Raw genomic sequence first — 17,411 nt, 5'->3', positions numbered from 1 at the left:
GGCGGAGAGAGGCGGGGGGCCGGGAGGTAGGCAGAATGATATAGAAGAGAAGAAACAGAGCAGCAGGGTGAGGAAGCCAGACAGGGGTATGAGAGGAGTGGACGGTGAAGTAGCTGAGTCACTGTTAATGATGGACAGTTGCTGCGAAGCCCCAGCAATTCCTGCTTCTGCTGGAATCCCAGACCCACACTCCGCCCCCCCAGCTCTGGGAATCACACCACACTGGGTCCTGGGATCAAGGACCCACCCCAGCCCTGTTCTGCGATTCTTGTCTTCTGCTTCTGCCTGTGGCATTCTTACAACAACCACTTTCCCTCTCATCTCATTTTACTTGTTTCTTGAGCTATCCAGAGTGCTCTTTCTCCCAACCCAAGCTCAGCGAACTGAATAAAATGTCTCACTTGGACTAAGCATCAATACTAAAAACAAAGTTATGGGGCTGACAGAACTGCTTATTGAAGGGAATTCTGATCCTTCACTAGATTAGCTGTTCGCAACAGCTGCTTCATCTAACCCGGGTTTCCCACTCAGAGTGAAGGGCAGACACATGTATTGAGTGCCCACCATGGAATGTGCCTTTTCTACATGTTTTACAGATATCTATTCCTTTAACACTCTCAACCCTATGAGCTAGTACTGTTTTCATATGGCTGTTTGCAGATGAAAAAATAAAAATGGTAGGAGGCATAGCTGGGATTTGAACCCATGTAGTCCAGTTCCAGAATCTGTGTTCTTAGGTGTTAACATTTTACAGCATCTCAGTAAGGACTACCTTTTCTAATGTACCCTAAATCTGTAGTCGTTTCAAATCTTTTTCTGGTTAATATATGACACAGATCCATAATATAAAAATGAACCACAGAGGAAAGGTATAGCTTAAGTGGTGGAGCACATGCTTAGCACGCAGGAGGTCCTGGGTTCAATCCCCAGTACCTCCTCCAAATGTAAATAAATAAATAAACCTAATTACCTTCCCCTCATAAGAAAAAAAGAGAGAGAGAGAGAGAGAAAATGAACCATGGTGGAGCTGCTTCAGGTGAAAATGGGGTGGTTCCCTCTGTATTGTAAGCACCGGATCCCCTTCTGTACCTCCGCAGTGGCCCTTGGAGAATCACCACCTCCCTCCTCCACGACAGGGAGTGTGGTCTGGAAATCTCCAGTGTGTGTGTTCGGGGTAGGGGAGGCGGGGGGAGAGAGGCTGAGCATCTGGACTGAGGGCTTGCAGCGGAGCTCTGCCCCCAACTTATTCTGTGATCCAGCAAGTCACGTCACCTCTCAGAGTTCAAGGTAACCACCACCGAGGGACCAAACTGTCTCTGCCCATCCCAGGATGCTACCAAACCTCTCTGGCAAATCATCTTCTGCTCAGGTAGTTCAGAATCTAATAAAGGAAAACTAAAGGAAGGAAGAAGCAAGCCTCACTCGGCCCCTAGCTCCCAGCTCACCAACTAAATGCAGAAGCAAAATAAAGTGACACCCACATCAGCTTGAACATCAGTCATCAGCTTGAACCCCTGGAATTACGTTCCTCAGATAGGAAGGGTTTCTTTCTCTCTCTCTCTCCCTCCCTTTCCCTCTCCTTCCCTCCCTCCATCTCTCTTCCTGCAGGTGTGTTTTTCTCAATCTCCTCTGTATGGCTGCTCTCTATCAGGCATTTAAATTTTATCAGTCACAGCGACGACATTATCAACCAAGTCGGTGCTCAATATTTGTTGTATGATTGTACAACTTAAAACCCCCTTCCTGATAAATGAATCCTGATTCTTTCCAGAGACTGTGATGTCTTAAAACACACTTAGAATGTAATTTGATTTTTAAAAGAGCAACAAGGCCGGTCTCCTTGCGGAGATCAAAGGCCTTACTTCCTGCAGGTGGTACAAAGGGCTGAATCTGTCTGCAGAGATAAGAAGGGCCGATATCCAAGCTGAACTAATTTCAGAGCGCGCCCAGTGGACTTCTGGTAAGTCTTTAAGCTGACTGTTGAAATGTATAATAGCCCTGTCTTGCCACCACTGGAAAGCTCTGTGCTCTGGGTGATGGTATGTGACGGTCATTTCAAAGAAATGCTCCCCAGGCAGAAACAGGGAATCAGGAGCCAGTGAGGAAGGGGCATTAGGCAGGAGGACAGACTACTGACCGGGAAGTGGGGTCAGGCATTTCCGGGTCATGTGACACTCTAGCTCCCAGGTTGGCAAAGCAACCTCTGACCCACACCCACAGGGAATCTGCCCAAGGGATTAAGGCTTTTTCCCCACTCTGACTCTCTGGTCTTCGGGACCAGAATCGGGTCCTCCTTCACTAGTTCTGTCCTTTTTCTCCATCAGGGACCATCATTATGACCATGGAAATCATTCTGTGGGTGCACTTTCCAGGCCAGCCCTGGGCTAGATGTCACTCCACTTGTTCTTTGATCCTTGAAATCTTTATTGGCAAACTCTTGTTCCAGACTCTGTTTTAGGTGTTGGGGATACAGTGATGGGTAAAATATATAAAGTCTGTGTTCTCGTGGGGCTCACATTCAAGTAGGAAGAGAGATAATTTTAAAATGAGTAGATAAATACACAAGATCAAGTAATAAGAAGTGCTTAGAAGAAAAATAAAGCAGAGTAAAGGGACAGAAAGAGAAGATGGACAGAGTAGTGCAGTCTTTAGGAGAGGGTGTGATTTGAGAGACACCCAAAGAAAGTGAGAGATCAAACCACTGGAGGGGGAAGAACAGTCCAAGCAGAGGAAATAGCATGGGGAAAGGTGAGCGCCTGTTCGGTTTGTTGGAGGAAGAGCTAGGAAGCCAGCAGGGATAGTGTGGAATGAGCAAGGGGGAGAGAGGCAGGTCACACAACCAGAGAGGCCATGGGCCATGTAGGAAGGTCACGGACATGGGGCTTTATTCTGGCATTACTGGAGAGTTCAGAGATGGGGAGAATCTTAATCTTTTTTCTTTTTAAAGAATGGCTCTGGCTACTGTGGGGAGAACAGTTTAGGACAAGAGTGGCAGCTGAGGTACCAGGTGGGAGACGTTAGTGCCAGCCATGAGGGTGCAGAGGAGGGGCCCCACTGTGAATAGATCTCAAAAGTGGAAGCAACAGGATTTGTTGCCAAAGTAAGTATCAAAGAGAAAAACAAGTTGAGGATGATTCCAAGGATCTTAGCTCGAACAACGGAGAGGATCAGTGCTATTTACAAACTGAAGACTCAAAGGAGGAGCCAGTGGAGAGGAATCAAGGGTTTGGCTTCGGATGGGTTTTCACACATGGGAGCTGGGTGTAGGGAGAGCAGAGAAGGCTGAAGACGGAGCCCAGGGAGTAGTTCAAAGTGTGACTGGGAAGAGGAGGAGGACTGGGCGAAGAAGGCTGAGAAAGAGTGGCCGGGGAGGCTGGGAGTGGCTTAAAGGAGACTGGTGTTCCGTGCCTGAGGAAAGTAAGTGTTTCCAGGAGGTTCTGATCAGCTGTGTCAAAAGCCACTGGTAAATGGGACAACAGAAAACGGGGATTGACCTTGGAATTGACAAGACAGGCCAGGAGAGGCTCAGTGATGCACGCAGGGCTACATAACCAGGGAGTGGTGGGGACGGGACTGGAACGTGTATCTATTCAACCGTCAAAGTCATCACACCCCAGTCTTCCAGCCTCCTCACTCCTGAGGCTCCTGAGAAGGCAGCCTTGAATTTACCACGGACGGGGTAGTGTCAGCATGCCGTCCTTCTAGAAAGTGGCTTGATCCAGTTCAAAATATGAGCCTGGCATTTCATTTCCAGTGTTCTTACTCCTAAAACTTACTAGGCTTTTTCTTGGCTTAGCTTTAAGATGACATCTTGAAAATGTCATCGTTTCTAACTGGACTGTAGGTGAGCAAGTTTTGAAGGCTAAGTCTGCCACCCTTGATGCCTGGTAGGGGAGTGGCTGCTGTCTATTGTTCAGTCTTATATTCTTTTTTGGGGGGGGGAGTAATTAGGTTTACTTTTAATGGAGGTACTGGGGATTGAACCTAGGACCTTGGACATACTAAGCATGTGCTCTACTGCTGAGCTATACACTCCCCACTCTATTGTTCAGTCTCAAATTCTATAACCACTCTAGGAGAGGAGCCAGCCGTCTCCTCTCCGAGGTTCTGCCAAGATTTAGTTCCAACCTTCCCCGCCCCTTCTCCCTGTCTATCATCCCCTTGAAATTAATGCAAAACAACGAGTAATTTTCTATTCCTGCATCTTTGGATTTTCTTATCTATTACATCAAACATTAACTACTTTTGAAATAACTTTTTCAGCTTGTAATATTTTATTTAACATCTTGTTATGAACATTTTCAAACATAGAGCGAAGTTGAAAGTACTGTGCAGTCAACACCCATATACCACCACCTAGAGTCTGCATTTACCTTTCTCTGCTTGCTTGATCCCACATCTCCCCACCCCTCTGTCCTTTATCAATTCATCTTCTTTTTGATACATTTTGAAGTCAGAGGCAGACGTTAGTACACTTCACCTCCAAACACTTTGATGTGTATATCATTAACTAGAGTTCAGCATTGGCTTTTGAGTTTCTTTTTTGAGATAAAGTTTGCAAACAGAGCAATGAACACATCTCAGGCATACATATGCCGAATTCGGACAAATACATACACACCTGGGTAAGTGAAACCTCTATCATAACACGGAACATCGTCCTCACCCCCAGAAAGTTCCCTCCCCAGTCGGTTCCCGCCCCCACCCCAGAGGCAATCGCTGATCTGATGTTTTTCACCATAGATGACTTTGCGTATTCTAGAATTTCACATAAATAGAATGCGGGAGCATGCACTCTCTGGGTCTGGCTTGTTAGGCTCAGCATGAGGGTTCTGCAATTCACCGATGGAACAGCGTGTTATTGGTAGCCCGCTTCCCTTTCTAGCTACTCGTATCCCACTGACTGTATCGCAGACTGTTTCTCCATCCTCCTGCTTACTGCAGTGGTTATTTTAATAAAGGAAATTATTCTTCAATGAATTTCTAGTTAGGATGCTTCCCCCTTTCTGTTAAGCATTCACTCATCATCTGGAGCAAACTGGAGCTGAGTCATGGCTGTTAAGAGCCTCGCCTGTGAAATCAGAACGTTCTGGGTTCCTAGTTCAGTTCCGGCTGTTCTGGAAGCCCTCGAGCTGATTACCTGGCCACACTGTGCCTTACTTCTCACACCTGAACACTGGGAATGAAATTAAAGGGTGTGAGATGCTTATTGGTTTTAGAGCCCCGAGTTCATTCCTTTGCTCGCTCGCGTCCGGCAGTTAACAGGTGCTTGCTGTTCTGACTTTGCAACGTGCTGGGAAAGCAGCGGGGAACAAAAACAGGTCCAGATCTCATGGGGCTTTCCATCCTGTGGGCTACAGACACCAGCAATAATGGCACAGTTAACTTTAATTGCCATCACTATCAGTGCTGCAAGCGGAGCTGTGACGGCTGCTAAGGGCATGTAACAGAGTCGCTGGAGGAGCTGAGAGCGGTCGTGTGAGCAGAGTGAGGTCGGCAGAGGGGAGCCTTCCAGGCAGGAGTCCCCCGCGGAAGGGCCAGAAGGTGCTGTGCACAGCAGCGGTTGGGGAAGGAAGGGGACAGGGCATAAGTGGAAGTGGACAGGCTTTGCTTCACGGACAGCGTTCAAAATGTGGGGCTTTAACCTCAGAGCTGTTGGCAGCCAGGGTAGCTGCGCTAAGTTTTACGCCAGACTGTCAGGCCTGAGTCGTCTGTTTTGTTCACTGTTCATCCCTAAGTGCTCAGAATCCCCCGTGGCTGGATCAGTTTGAGGAGGGCAGGGGAGGGAGTAAGAGAGGGACAGAGAAAGGGGGAGGGGGAGGGTGGAGTGCCTACAGCAGAGGGTTGAGGTGTGTGTCCTGCACAGGTCACAGGCTGTGATGCGGAGGTGGGAGGGAGGAAGCTCAGAGTCTGTTCGTGCCTCCGTGACCAAATACCACAGGCCTGGTGTCTGGAGCAGCAGGAACACACTTTCTTACAGCCCTGGACACAGCGAGTCCAAGAGGGAGGTGCCGCCAGGGTTGGTCTCTGGTGATACCTCCCTTCCTGGATTGTCGAGGGCCAGCTTTCCGCCGGGTCCTCACATGGCCTTCCCCCTGTGCGTGCACGGAGAGAGACCTGACACCTCTTCCTCTTCTTAAAGAACCCCAGCCCCATCACTCTTATGACTTCATTTGACTGTACTGACCTCCTTAAAGGCCCGTCTCCCAGGACAGTCACACTAGGGGTTAGAGCCACACTACAAGAGCGGGGTGTGGGTTGGGGGTACATAGGGAAGCCAGTGGGAGGTTAGGGCAGAAATGCCGATGGCCCGGACTCAGTGTCGGCAATGACGGTGAAGGGACACTGGGCAGCAGAGTCTACCAGACTCAGCCGTGGATATAATGAGGAGTGAGGAGGGAGAAAGGTGCCAGGGTAAGTCCTGGGTTCCCAAAATGAATGCAGTGAGTTGAACGGTGGCCCCTGAAAAGATGTGTCCATGTCCCAACCCCTGGAACCTGTGAACGTGGCCTTGTTCAGACAAAGGGTCCTGCAGATATAATTAAGCTGAGGCTCTCGTGGTGAGATGACCCTGCATTTCCCAGGGGGCTCTAAGTCCAATGACAAGTCTCCTTATAAGAGCCAGAGAAGAGAAGGCACAGACACAGAGAAGGCCACATGGAGGGACAGAGACTGCAGTGATGTGGCCACAAGGAGCCCCCAGAGCTGGGCGAGGCAAGAGAGGGTACTCCCCAGAACCCTCAGCAGGGACACGCTGAATTTGAACTTCTGGTCTCCAGAATGGCACAAGAATAAATTTCTGTTGGTTTAAGTCACCCGTTCCTTTGCTAAGGCAGCCCAAGGCAACTAATACAAAGAGTCAATGAATAGGTGTCGGTGCCGCTCTTGGAGGGAGGGGAGCTTGCGGGGGAGGTCCTGTGGGATTCAGAAATGCAGACTTTGAGATGACTTTAAGATGTCAAGGAGTGGAAAGGGCAGCAGCCGGGCTGCTCGGTAACTGAGAGCTATTACCGCCACTCTTGTGGAGCGCTCCCACAAAAGTCATTGCTCCTCTTAAGCACGGCTGATTTTCCTGGAATCTCGGGACGGACACAGCAAAGTTCAGCTCTACCTCTGCAGCACCCCTGCTTGGACACAAATATTTCCTGGTACAAAGTTCTGTTTGTGCCACTTCACCTCAGGCTGATGGCAACTTCATACCCACCCAGAAAGTCCACATCACAACCACCCCGGGTGCCCAGGGCCGCAGGGCCCCTCTCGCCCTCCCTCCTCACAGGGCCTTTGGTAGTGAAAGTCCGCCATCTCATGGACACCCTCGGTTCTCAGCCTGGTCCTAAATCAGAGTCAGGATTGGAGAGACAGGGACAGCAAAGTCATTTACCTTTTCCTACCTCTGAATACAGCTTCATCTAATCAAAAGTCAAGGTTTGGGTGGAAGAATCTTTCTGGTCTTAAAAATAGTAAGAGATAAGCATGATGGCATCAAAGCAGGCCCTGAAGGACTGCCTCTTCAGCCTCTGGTCTACGGATGACCCCTGAGGGCCTCCCTCTCCAGGCTATGGGGCAGGAGCAGCTGTTGAGTGAAATACTTCACTTTCACGGGTGGGACAGCTTTGGGCCTACCTCGCTCACTGCTGTCATAAACCCACAGGAAGCCTCTCTCCATGGGCTTGGAGAAGTCCAATTCAGACTCACGGGTCAGAGAGCTGGGGGGTCTTTCTCAACCAATGTATGTAAAAAGCTAGTCTATGCCTCAGTTTCTTCATCCATTAAATGGGGGTAGCATCTAAAAACTGATCCGTTGTAGCCAGGAAATGAGTTAATCTATACAAAGTGCTTAGAATACTGACTGACCCAGCAGGCTCAATACATGTCAACTATTACAGCCCCACCCAACATCCAATCCAACTTTCAGCAATATGCTTACAACGTTTCAGTGCCTCCCCACTCACTGTTGGATACCAATGGTATTCAGGTGTGCCAGGTACTGTGGGAGAGGAATAAAAATAGGTAAGTCATAGTCCTGTCCCCCTGCAATCTGCACGATAGCCCTGGAGCATGAACAGCAGGGACACATGAAACAATCAGTGCAAGGTGGACACTGAAAAGCGCTATTAACACAACAAAAGCCAAGCGAAATGAGAAGCCGAAGAGGGCTCCCGTTTCCACCTGAGGAGATAAGGGAGCCGAGGCCACGTGAATGACTAAGCCCTGACCCTCCCTCGAGGGAAACCGCATGGAGCAAAGGCAGCATGGAGGACGGGTCCCCACACGGGCAGGTTTCCTCGACGAGTTCACCTGCCTCCTGCGGCCAGTTCTCAGCCACGAGGCCCAAACACTTAACTGTGTCATCATGTGGAGGGTACATTCGGTTTTTATTCCCCAAGCACAGCCTTGTTGGTTTTATCCCCTCAACGTGGCTCACTGGTGCTGCATCTTCCTGGTCTCCTGCAAGGACCTCAGAGCCAATCCTCGCTTCTTCTCTGGGCTCTCCCAGCCACGGCCCAAACACACCTTCCATCCTGTGAGCCCCCTGCTCTTCATCACACTCTGGAGAAAACCAGCCTCATATGTCTCCACTCATCCTGGCCCTGGAGAGCTCAGGGCCTTCGCACACGCTCCTCTCTCCACCGTAAGCACTGGCCAGTCTGCTTCGCCGCCCTTAGCCCACACGCTTCAGGCCACACCTGAAAGTCACCTCCTCAGGCACTTTCTCAAGGCCCCTGGAAGAGGTCCAATTCCCCTCGTTTCATCCCCCTAGCAGTCCTGGCATTTCCTTCACAGCTGGAACCACAGTTACCTGTGGGGACCACGTGCCTGTCTGAGTGACTCCTGCGTGATCTCTGTCATAGGACAAGGGCTGTGTTTCTGCTGCACACATGTCCTCAGGTATTGGCTCAGTGTCCAACACCCAGTGAGGCCCGGATGAGCATTCAGTGAACGAATGAAATAAATGCTCGATGAGCATTTCTCCCTGACAAGGAGCACAGTGATGGAGAGACACACATGGAGGGCGCCTTGAACCCGCGCGTATTTCCCTACTGGGGCTGGAAGGGGACAGCCAGGATTTTGAGGAACACTGTGCCAGGTACCTTTCAGTGTCAATCGACAGAGTGAGCTTTAGGGCTTTCATGATATGGTCTAAGTTTTGCTGACAGAAGAAACCTGAGTCCTTCATGGAGACCAGATGAGTTTGGCGGAAATCAATCCCGTGGCGGTGGGGTGTGTGTCTGATTCCAGAAGCCTCAGCCGCAGGTTGTGCAGCCCAGGGAGAGTCCCTCTGCTGTCTAGTCCAAACTCCTCCCCACCCCAGTGCTTCCCAGACACAGACCAGCAGACGGGGAGAGGCGGGAACCTCTGCTGACCCGGGGAGTGGACAGAGGAAGGTGGATGGGGCAACGTCCAGCACAGGGCAGGATTCTGATAAAAGAAAGTTTCATACATTGAGATGTAGGGAAGTCATTACACATATACTAGAGTTAACTTGAATTTTATGCTAACTAAAGTAGCCTGTTTGTGGCCTATCAAACATATATTGTACATCTGCTTTAATTATTAAAGAAAAGGGCACATTGAATGCCCATGTTAAAAACAAAGATTAAAAGCCCCTCTTCCTGGGGCACCAGTGCTGGTCCTCCTTTGATAAGACTCCCTTCCCAGGTGCCAAGACCGTGCTGACTTACCGTGTTTGTGCTGATGTGGGTGTTTTTTCAAAACCTTGAAGAAGTGTAATCTTGACTTGTTTAATGTTCTTTGTTCTGACAAGATATAAAACTGTACTGAACACCCTGCTTCTCCAGAGCAGTTTCTCCGAGTCGTCTGGGAAGCAAGCTTCCAGGCTAGTCCTCAGTTCAGCTAAAATAAAATTCTTTTCTGTTCTGATTATTGATTGTTTAGTGATTATTTTCATCCACAATTCTTATGCTGTCATTCCTGTCCCCAAACACTTCATCAGGTGGCCATCACCAACACCCAGGCTGGGGACATTGCCCAGAGAAGTTCCACTCACTGGTGACGACCCTCCGCAGACTGTCCACCGCTGCTCCCTGCCCAGGGCAGAGAGCACACCTGGCAGGCCAGCGTGGAGAGGGCTCCAAGCTAACAGTCCACCGCAGAGAATGGCATTCTATCCACGTGCTCTCAGAAATATGCCCAGCTCCCTGACCAGGCTGCCAGTGCCAGCAGGTCAGCACGTGCTCCGCATTGTCGGCAAGCCGGGTGTGAGTTCCCGGGTCACAGCAAAGAAGGGGACTGAGCTGGTGAAGCGCCTCCTAGCCATATCAGCCCCAGTGAGGATGGCCTGACCAGGGAAAGTGAGGGTCCTCGTCCAGTGGGGCAGAGCACCCCTCGGCCTGGGCTGGGCTGGGCGGCCCTGCCCTTGCCTCCTGGGTGGGCATGACTGTGTGGGCTTTCCCGTCCCATCAATCCCCCTCTGCCAATGCTCTTCTTTTTGATAAGTTCACATCTTCATCAGCTCATCAGCCCTGTGGCCCTGAGTGGCCACCTGAATCTTTGTGTGAGCTGTGGTGGTCTCCGTTCCATCTCTCAGCACTGGATGTATGACCCCACTCACAGGGAACAAGCAGGCACCTCTACTTCCAAGCTCTCGGAGGACAGATGTCAGCACGCCGCCCAGGCACTGTCAGGCTCTGGCAGAGACGTGAGTCCCCCTCGCCTGGCACGGGTAGCTCCAACTGCTTTCACAACACTGTCACTGACCTGGCCGCCTGGGGGTAGCCCAGCATGATGAAGGCTCTTCATGCTGCCCTTTCAGCAGCTGTAGCTTACGTCCCACAATCTCAACACATTCAGCAGAAAGAAAGCTTCTCTTCAATGGTCTAGCTAGTGTTACCAGATCTAGCAATGATTTGGTACACACTTATCCTAAAATATTAATCCTTGTCAATCTGAAATTCCAGTGTAACTAAGCATCCTGTATTTTGTCTGGTAACCTCACTCCAGCACAGGGCCTAGGACTGAATCTGAGAAATGGGGGTCACATACTATCCCAGACCCATTGCTGTGGTCAGGAGGATGGGTGAGGCCAACAGGCAGGCCAGCGTCACCAGCCTGTCTCTGGAAAGTGGGCAACATGTCAGCCCTCCTAGTATGCAGGCCCTGATGGGGAGTTAATAAAATGGCCACATTTAGGCTAACAGATTGCTTATTCTTATGCTTGTCCTTAAAGCGGTCAACTGACCTGACTGGCCAGTTGCTACTCACAGCTCCAGGACTGTTGTTAAAATAAAACTATTAATTTTACTGTTTCTGCTTTATTCCAGTAATCGAAAGTAATAATCATACTTGGTTTCTGAGTTGTTCTCCAGGGAGAAGGTCACAGAACTGTAACCTTACAAGATAAGCTAAGTACCAAGAAGACCACGCCTTGGGCGCTTACGAGATAGAGAGACCAAAAAGGGGACAACTGCTAGCCTCTACAGAATTGGTCACCTGAGGCATCATGACGCCACTCTAAGTCTTATGATGAGCAAATGATTCTGTTGATTGTTTATTATTTGAGCTATGGCTATATAATCACCCTGCCCTATCCCTAGGAGGGTTCACAGTTGTGAAGGCACTAGCGTGCTGTGAGACCCCTCTGCACAGCAAAGTAATAAAGCTGCCTCTTTTCTTCTAAGCTCAAAGACCCTGTCTCTGAGTTTCAATTTGGCTCGTCTGGGAGCGAGGCCGATCTTTCAGCAACACTGACAGTGGGAGATGGGGTCCTTCCCCAATACCTAGGATGCTGACTCTACAAGAGGAATGAACTGTGCACCAGCAAAAACAGCACCTGTCCACACAGTGACCAGAAATAGCCCAGACAATGCTGAAAAATCTCATACTCCAGGGTGGTTGGATGGCACACAAGTTTCCAGAGCACTTTCACACCACCCCTTCCCTGCCGGCCATACCAGGGCTGGATTGGCAGAGCAGGCATTATGAGCACTTCCTGTTCTACTTTGCTAGGGAGGCCACGATGAAGTTCCACAGACCGGGGGCCTTAAGTAACACATGCCCATTTTCTGACTGTAATTCTGGAGGCTGGAAGGGCAAGATCAGGGTGTCAGCAGGCTTGGTCCCTCCGGAGGCCTCTCTCCTTGGCTTGCAGGTGGCCTTCCTCTCGCTGTCCTCACATGGTCTTTCCTCTGTGTCTAAACCTCCTCTGGGACACCAGTCTAACTGGCGAACAGCCCACCTATAGCACCTCATTTTAACCTAATTGCCTCTTTAAAGAACCTATCTCCAAAGCAAATACAGCTACATTCTGAGGTCCTGGGTTTAAGGCACCAACATACGAATTTGGGGGGAAAGAACTCAGACCAGCACACCTTCCCCTCTCCCCCACCTCCCCAGATAAGACACAGGACAGTGAGGGTGGTGACGGCGTGTCCCCAGGCTCAGGGTGGATCTGGTGGTGGAACTCAGGGCGGAGCCTCATCCAACTCCACGCAGTGGCAGCCCCGGCTGAGCCTGCTAAACCCCACTGACCTTCACCCCCAGTGTGGCCGTGTTCACGTGTGCGCCCGCCGGCCCGCTGCCGGCCAGCAAGCCCACCTTCCTGGTCCCTGCACTGAGCACTGGGCCAGGCAATCAGGCAGAGGATGTTCTCGAAATAAGCATTCTTTGAAAGGCAGGAAACAGAGACAGAAAAAAAAAATTCCTGAAGAGTTTTAGGAGATTTAGCTAAAAGGAGAGGAGCTCAGGAGGGGCACAGGCTCCTGATCTGAAGTGATAAAAGACTCTTTAGAACAGCAAAAGTGATGAGGCCTGTGGATGTGTAAATGAGCCCGGGGAAGAACTAATCAGGAGGGTAAATTACAAAACGGAAAAAGACTGTGAAACAAGTGGGGAGAATGGTATTTCAACCGCCTTTAGTTCATAAGAAATTCATGAGCAACGCGTGTGATTTTGTTGGTTTTGGTGGTGGGAAAGAATTGTAAATATGTATAATATGTAAATACCTTTGATAATAAAAGCCCATGAAAATAAACGAGCCTGTCTACAGAAAAGCTGTGAGCTGTATGAGATGCTAATATAACTGCCGTCACTCTAAGAAATTACCATAATGCTTACAGGGCTTCCAAAGTTCCAGCGCTTTGTAAAGAAATGCATGAACACCAACCAGAAAGCTAGCGAGCGCGCGCACACGCACAGGCACGGCTCTATTTTCCTCTTATTTCCTTCCTCCTTCCCTCCCTCCCTTTAATTTTCTCTAATTTGTTTAAAATGTGAGGTAAGTTGTCTTAGTGAAAACAGGTATTGGAGTTGCACCTCTGCGGGTTCGAACACGGCTTCCCGCCCCCACGGACGAGCTGTGCGATGCTGGGCACGCCATCCAGGCGCCCCGGGACTCGCTCTCCCCGTCGTGCCGTGGGGATGCGGACGCTTTCCCCTCGCCGCATTTGGGGAGGGGGAGGGGGCCCCACAGTCAGGACCCGTGTTTCCCTCCCGGCGCGAGCCGGCCAGCGGCCGCCGGAGGAGCGAGGGCCTCCCGGGGGGCGGGGCGGCGGCGGGAGGAGGGGCCGCGGCGTGAATCGGAGCCACCGGCGGACCCGCGCCCCGCCCGTCCCTTCCTGTCCCGTCCCGTCCGGTCCGCGCCGACCAAGCCATGGCGCCTGCGGCGGGGAGCTGGGCGCCGGGCCTGTGGCGCGCCTGCAACTGGCTCATGGGCGCCTTCTTCGCGCTGGCGGCCTACGTGCAGGTCAGCGCCCGGGCCGGGCGGCGGGAGTGGGGCCCCAGGCTCCCTCGGGCGTCGGGCTCCGAGCTCTGCCCCCAGGGGGAGGGGCGGTGTAGACTAACCCGCCGGCGGGGTCGCAGGGGCGGGCCACATAGGGGGAGGGCGGGAATTAGAGTTGATGTTTCCGGAACCCCCGCTCCGTCCCCAGCTGGGACACACGTGTGTTCACATGACCCCTTTTGCTCATATGCTGGAAGGAGCTGGTTCAGCGAGAGCCGCTTCGCAGGGACCTGGACAGAAAGAGCCCTGGCACCTTCCTAAACAGGCACCCTGGGGACGAGGCTGAGCATGGCTCTCCTTATTCCTTGAGACAGGAGGGCCCTTATAAAAACACCCATTCCAGGTTTGGCTAACCCTTTTCGGGGTCCCCGTGCAGTTCTTTACGAATAAATGTGGCTGTGTGTTTGAACCATGTGCTGGACTCAGCCAGACGCCCCTTCTCCCATCACCCTCACTAGACTATGTCTTACTCCTGCTGGTACCCTCTGTGCCTGTTGCAGCGTCTGGCAGTAACAAGTGACCGAAATGAGTAAAGAGCAGCCTGGATACTGGAAGGGAACAGAACAGCCTGTCTACTAACTCTGTTTTGCATTCCAGGTGAATGATCCAGATGCAGAACTGTGGATGGTGAGTATGAGCTGCCTGCTGACATCTGAAAGAACTGTGGAACTCCATGAAACAGTTTTATCTATCTGCTTGCCTCCCTACTTTGTGTACTTAAAAACTTAGAAATCAAATCCTTTGTAAGCTCTTTTTCCTCCAATATTAGGAGAGGAAGGATCATACTGATAATGTAAGTGTGTGTGAGAGAGAATTCAGAATTTTCCATAGACATGGGGGCCTTTCAGCAGTATTCCCTCGGAATAAATGAGTCAACCGAGGACACTTTTCTCAAGACACAGACTAGACCTTGAGGTCAAGTGAACCAATCCTCTTGAATTTCTACCCAGAAACTCCAACATTTGACCAGAAAATGGCAGGCTTAATGTTTGTGGTTCTGCTAATTCAGTAAGCTATATTCATAAAAAGTAACTAAAGTCCATAAGACCTACAGCATACATTGAACCAATGCTGACTGAACCATTTAGAGGAGGGGGAGATTGTTTCACACATTTTCTAAAATACCTGGATTTTGTTTCTGTCAATACAGATACACGAGACTGTAACAATATCACCAATGAGATGTTTTAAGCTTTGGAATAATGTTGACTATGTACAGAGTAGCAACAAATGAAAGCATTTGGAATTATATTGTGAAATTCTGGTCAGTTTTTTTAGTGCAGTAGAACCACATTCTGATAGTCTTATTGTCCAGATTCACAAGCTCCTACATCAAATCAAACTGCCTCTTCCTCAGCACTTTGGTCCATACCCGATGCTCTAAATGTTATTTCCCTGCAGACAGGTCTCAAATATCCACCTTAATGTTGAATTTTCAAATGACTGCTAGATCTCTTGGCCTGTACATCAGACTGGCTCCTCAAATACGCACCAGGTCCTATCCAGCATCTTTCCCTCGGAAACCCCCTCCTGCTCTTGACTCACCATTTCCATTATCAGTAGATTCATTCTAACTAGTATCAGGTTATAAAAATACAGAGCACCTCACAAGAAGTCCAGAGGCAGCTGCTTCATGGTCAGCAGTGTCATCAAGGACCTGGGCTTTCTGACTTCCATCTCTGCCAGTCCTCAGTGTGTAGGTGATATAGCTTCTCATGTTTACAGAATAGCTGCTGCAGCTCCGAACAGCTCATTCCCAGACAAGAGTACATCAAGTAGGAAGAAATAGTTTAAAGGTTTGTTTTGTTCATGTGTTTAAAATACACTGAAATAAGATTTTAGACTCCTTAATCTATTGTTCACAGATATCTGATATATTTAAATATACATTTAAAAATCTCTGCCAAACATTTCTGATGGAAAGCACAATTAAATATTGTATGGTGTGTAAGTGTTTAACTTCTCTCTGTCTCTCTGTCTTTCTCTCCCTCAGTAGCTAAGTAAGTTCGCTAGGGGAAAACCACCCCTTACTGTTCTAAGTGTGGTCCCCTGGGTGCTTGTTAAAAAAGCAGAATCTTGGGCCCTACCCCAGACCTCCAGAATCAGATCTGCATTTTAATAAGAGCTCCAGGTAATTCACATGCACGTTAAAGTACCAGGACAGTCCTTGCAAATGTTGATAGGATACTGGCTGATATTCCCATCATCATTAGGGATGGAGTGGGAAAGAGGAACAGAGTCTGTAATCCAGATGCTTTCTTCCCCCAAGGTCAAGACAGCCATGTTTTCATAGTGACAGCAAATCACTTAAAATGTTCAGCTCTGACAACTTCCAAATAAACTAAAGGTTTCTAATTAAGCATCACAGCTGGTGTGGTTAAGCAGCTACACTTCTGGGGAAGCCCCAAGGCTTCTTAAAAGTTTAACACCCCCTACTTGCCCCCTGCCCACGACACATAAGCAATCTTCCCAATTCCAAACCAACTTAGCAAGTTTCCAAAATGAAGAGCCTGATCTTATTGGGCACACCTGTGCCACGCAATTTTAGTAAACTTCCTGTGGTCCCACTCGTAGACACAGAACATTGGACTGGATGGTCCATGGGGATGGACCCAGCAGGGCCATATAGCTAATGAAGGCTGCTCCTGCCCTACTCTTCAAAGAGCATTTTTTGAAAAGTAGGGAAAGGCCATTTAGGCATGGATGTTGCTTGGGAGAGATTAGGAGATTGTGTCTTGAGATGAAAACTCTGCTCAATGCCAGAGCTGAAGATGAGTTAAGTCTTTCCTGGAAGAGCCTATAGTCTAGGAGGAAGGCAGATAAAATTACAACCAGACATGCTAAGTACCAAAAAAAGCAAAGGTTACCACTTCCTCCACTGTTACTGAAACATAGTAGGTAAATCAAGGAGTGTGGCAGCCACTGATGTCATCTCTCTTTACTTCCTAAATACCTCTGAACATCTCCTACAATGGGCATGCTCATAACCCACGTAATCTCCTTTCTGCTAACAGGTTGTGTATACGATTCCTGCAGTGCTCACCCTGCTTGTTGGACTTAACCCTCTTGTCACAGGTATGAACCTTGGATTCTGAATGGAGATACAGCAAATCAGATTCCCTTAGAATAATGAGAGTCTATCTGCCCAACTCCCAGGAGAAAAATGGAACACCCCATGTCTTTCTTCTCATTTCTGATAAAAGGCAGTGAATTCTAATCCAGATCATCCTCATCCATCTTCAGGAACACGTGATAAGGACTTGCCATACTGAGACAGTCTTCATAAACTTGGAACCCAGGATCTCTTACGCTGATGTGGAACAGCAAGTTATGCACTTTAGCCCATGAGAGAGAAGGGCTTCAGTCACCGCACTGATTTTTTAACCCACCAAGCTAATGGAGAATCAGCAGTCAAACTGCTAACCTTGCGTCTCCATACTCAGTGGTGATCAACGTCTATGTATTTTCTCTATACAGATCCTCTCAGTACCACTCCCATCAATCGTTTTCTGATTTTGAATTCATTCAGCACCTATGTATATGAACTGCTGCTTCTGTATAAAAACTGTCCATAATATCTGTAACAAACCTTTAGATTTTTCATTGATACATGTTGCTCTCTTTAATCTCCCTGTGTACTGTCACAGAAACCCCAACAATCTCTTGCATGTTT

At 49.3% G+C, this 17,411-nt stretch overlaps 1 protein-coding gene across 2 annotated transcripts in view; it reads left to right on the top strand.

Annotated features, from left to right (window-relative positions):
* Positions 1-11,570: 11,570 nt before the first annotated feature.
* The window catches only part of TMEM220 (transmembrane protein 220), a 13,659-nt gene continuing 7,818 nt past the window's right edge, over positions 11,571-17,411 (top strand). For both annotated transcript variants that reach the window (XM_072940752.1, XM_072940751.1), the window contains exons 1-3: positions 11,571-13,702; positions 14,336-14,365; positions 16,753-16,813. In XM_072940752.1, coding sequence (XP_072796853.1) covers positions 13,610-13,702; positions 14,336-14,365; positions 16,753-16,813 — 184 coding nt within the window. In that variant the 5' untranslated portion in view covers positions 11,571-13,609. The remainder of the gene's footprint in view (positions 13,703-14,335; positions 14,366-16,752; positions 16,814-17,411) is intronic.

The sequence above is a fragment of the Vicugna pacos genome, chromosome 16 (genome assembly GCF_048564905.1).
Source record: "Vicugna pacos chromosome 16, VicPac4, whole genome shotgun sequence".
NCBI lineage: Eukaryota > Metazoa > Chordata > Mammalia > Artiodactyla > Camelidae > Vicugna > Vicugna pacos.
The sequence above is the reverse complement of the archived record's forward strand: the minus strand, read 5'-3'. Positions and strand labels throughout refer to the sequence as shown.